This window comes from Tetrao urogallus (assembly GCF_951394365.1).
Source record: "Tetrao urogallus genome assembly, chromosome: 1".
Taxonomy (NCBI): domain Eukaryota; kingdom Metazoa; phylum Chordata; class Aves; order Galliformes; family Phasianidae; genus Tetrao; species Tetrao urogallus.
In genome coordinates, this window is record NC_136813.1 from 151,427,539 (window position 1) to 151,429,785 (window position 2,247).

Genomic DNA, 2,247 nt, shown 5'->3' on the forward strand with positions numbered 1-2,247 from the left:
GGTAACAGTTCCATGTTTGCTTCATAAATGAAGCAGCTTTAAGCACATTCATATTCCTTCTGGAGTGACAGACTGAGTCTGCATCTGTTGTTGCTGCCCATGACTCCATAGACATGACATAGAAATGAGGACAATTTTGTGTTTCTTACTGTGAAACCAACACTGAATCGAACAACAATAAGAAGAGTGTGAACTTAACAGGACTATACCTTATGTGAATATCTTCTTTGTGTGGCATTTGGGGTTTTTAATTGCATTTGTACTTGCGTCTGACTCTGACAAAGAAAGTACATGTCCAGAACAAAGAACATCTTTCAAATGCCTCTAACTATATGGAAACATTGAAAATCATAAAAACCTTTGCATCCTTAATTTAAGTTCTGTGTCCTCTACCTTACCTTGGTGTCTTCAAATGGAATAGTTTGAACTGAGAGAAAATGCAGAAATGGATATAAGATAACGCACTCTTCAATATTGTATATAAAACTTGAAAGTAAAGTCATGACGTGGACCAGTTTGCTAGCGTTTCACTTATAAAGAACTGGGTTTATTCCTGGCAAAAGTCATGTGTACAGTGACACGTGGCCTCTGTTGTATGCCAAGTGGCTACATGCCCACCACGGAAAGTCTCAAGAGTTCATCAGCTTCGGTGGTGTCTGCTCAGGAGAAGTAAATACTGGATGAAGACAAAGTAAACAGGACATTACAGTACATCATGGAGCTTTGAAGCATTAGAAGTAACTGCTGGAGATGTGAACACTGGTGAAATTTCCAGCCATACCAAGGGAAGGGAGAGTAAAGAGTCTGAATTGCGTTCAAACATCACAATAAAGACAAACCCATGAAATGCATTTCAAATGCTGAATATGCATGCCATTGATAACTTGTTCTCAAATGTATAGCATAGAAAATCTGAAAGATCCTGAGAGTGTATTTAGCTTTTACTTATGTCAGCTGTAATTAATATTTGCATTGTGTTTTTAATTATTAGTAAGCTTTACTATCCTGACATTCTCCACTCCTAAGATTAATTCTCTTGAAACAAAAGAGAAAGGCTTTAATTTCCACTTGTCTTCTACAACTACTGCTGCTGTAGCATCCATGAAATCTTGTACAAGTTTGATGTACAGGCATTTTCAAGAAAATCCTAAAAATACTGTGATAAAAGTTACAAGTACAGTCATGCATCTTTTCATCTTCACTCTTTCTAGATAATGGTAATGAATCATTTATCTGTATTAGAGGTTTCTACTTTAGAATGTAAGGGTGGTTCACTTCAGATGACGAACTGCCATCCGTCATCAAACTGGCTATGTCAGTAAGAATCTTAGTTTGAATTACTTGAAAATGTTGAAAAAATAAAAATAAAACAAGGAACACCTTATTAATGTTTTGGAGAAAGTTGGAGTTCTCTCTAAAGTATAGTCTAACTTCACTGTAAAATCATAACATTTCCTGAGTTGGAAGGGACTTCTGAGGATCATCAAGTCCTGACTCCACACAGGGCAATTTAAGAGGCAAACAATATATCTAATACCATCATCCAAAATCTGCTGGTACACTGATGGGATTAATTTTGAAAGAATTTTTGTGGAATTTTTTATCATCTGATAAATTTTCTGAGAGCCACGCATAGAAAGAGCATAACATATGTGTAATATAATGTGTGTGTGTGTGTGTGTGTGTGTGTGTGTGTGTGTGTGTGTGTGTTATTGGTAAAACTGTTTTGGCTTTCATACTCACTGAGAAAGAAAAACCTCAGGACTTTATTATGATGACAGAGCTTATATGTGCATTTAGCTACTTTTCTTGGAATTTTGACACTACTGAGGTCAATGGTGAAATTTCTTTTGAATTCACCTGTACCAGGATTTGATCACATAGATCTAATTTTTTCCTTTCTTATACTAAGGCCTGCCTGAGTGTCAGAAAATAATATTTTGTCCACCCTAGGTATCAGAAAAGTATTCTCCAATCTCATTCAGTTGGCATAAATTAGCACAGTCCCATTAATGCTAGCAGAGCTTTGAGGTTTTTATAATCTGAGGAATGTAGCTTAAATTATGTGAAAAGAAGCTTGGTGAGAGAATCAAACCTTTTGTATTCAGAAGTGCAGGAGAACTCACCACTTAATGAGAAATAATCAAGATTGCTCATCACTTCTGCAAATAAGGCTCATTGCAAATTTTAGATCTGCAAAAATTTGCCAATGTAGTTCTTTACTCACTAGGCCTATGAACTGAATAA

At 35.9% G+C, this 2,247-nt stretch overlaps 1 protein-coding gene across 1 annotated transcript in view; it reads left to right on the forward strand.

The window, feature by feature from the left end:
- Nucleotides 1–684, forward strand: part of KITLG (KIT ligand) — a gene marked incomplete at both ends in the record, with an annotated part of 48,405 nt that extends 47,721 nt beyond the window's left edge. The window contains one exon of the mRNA XM_079533088.1: nucleotides 564–684. Within this exon, the coding sequence (XP_079389214.1) occupies nucleotides 564–684 (121 nt within the window). The remainder of the gene's footprint in view (nucleotides 1–563) is intronic.
- Between the last annotated feature and the right edge of the window lie 1,563 nt (nucleotides 685–2,247).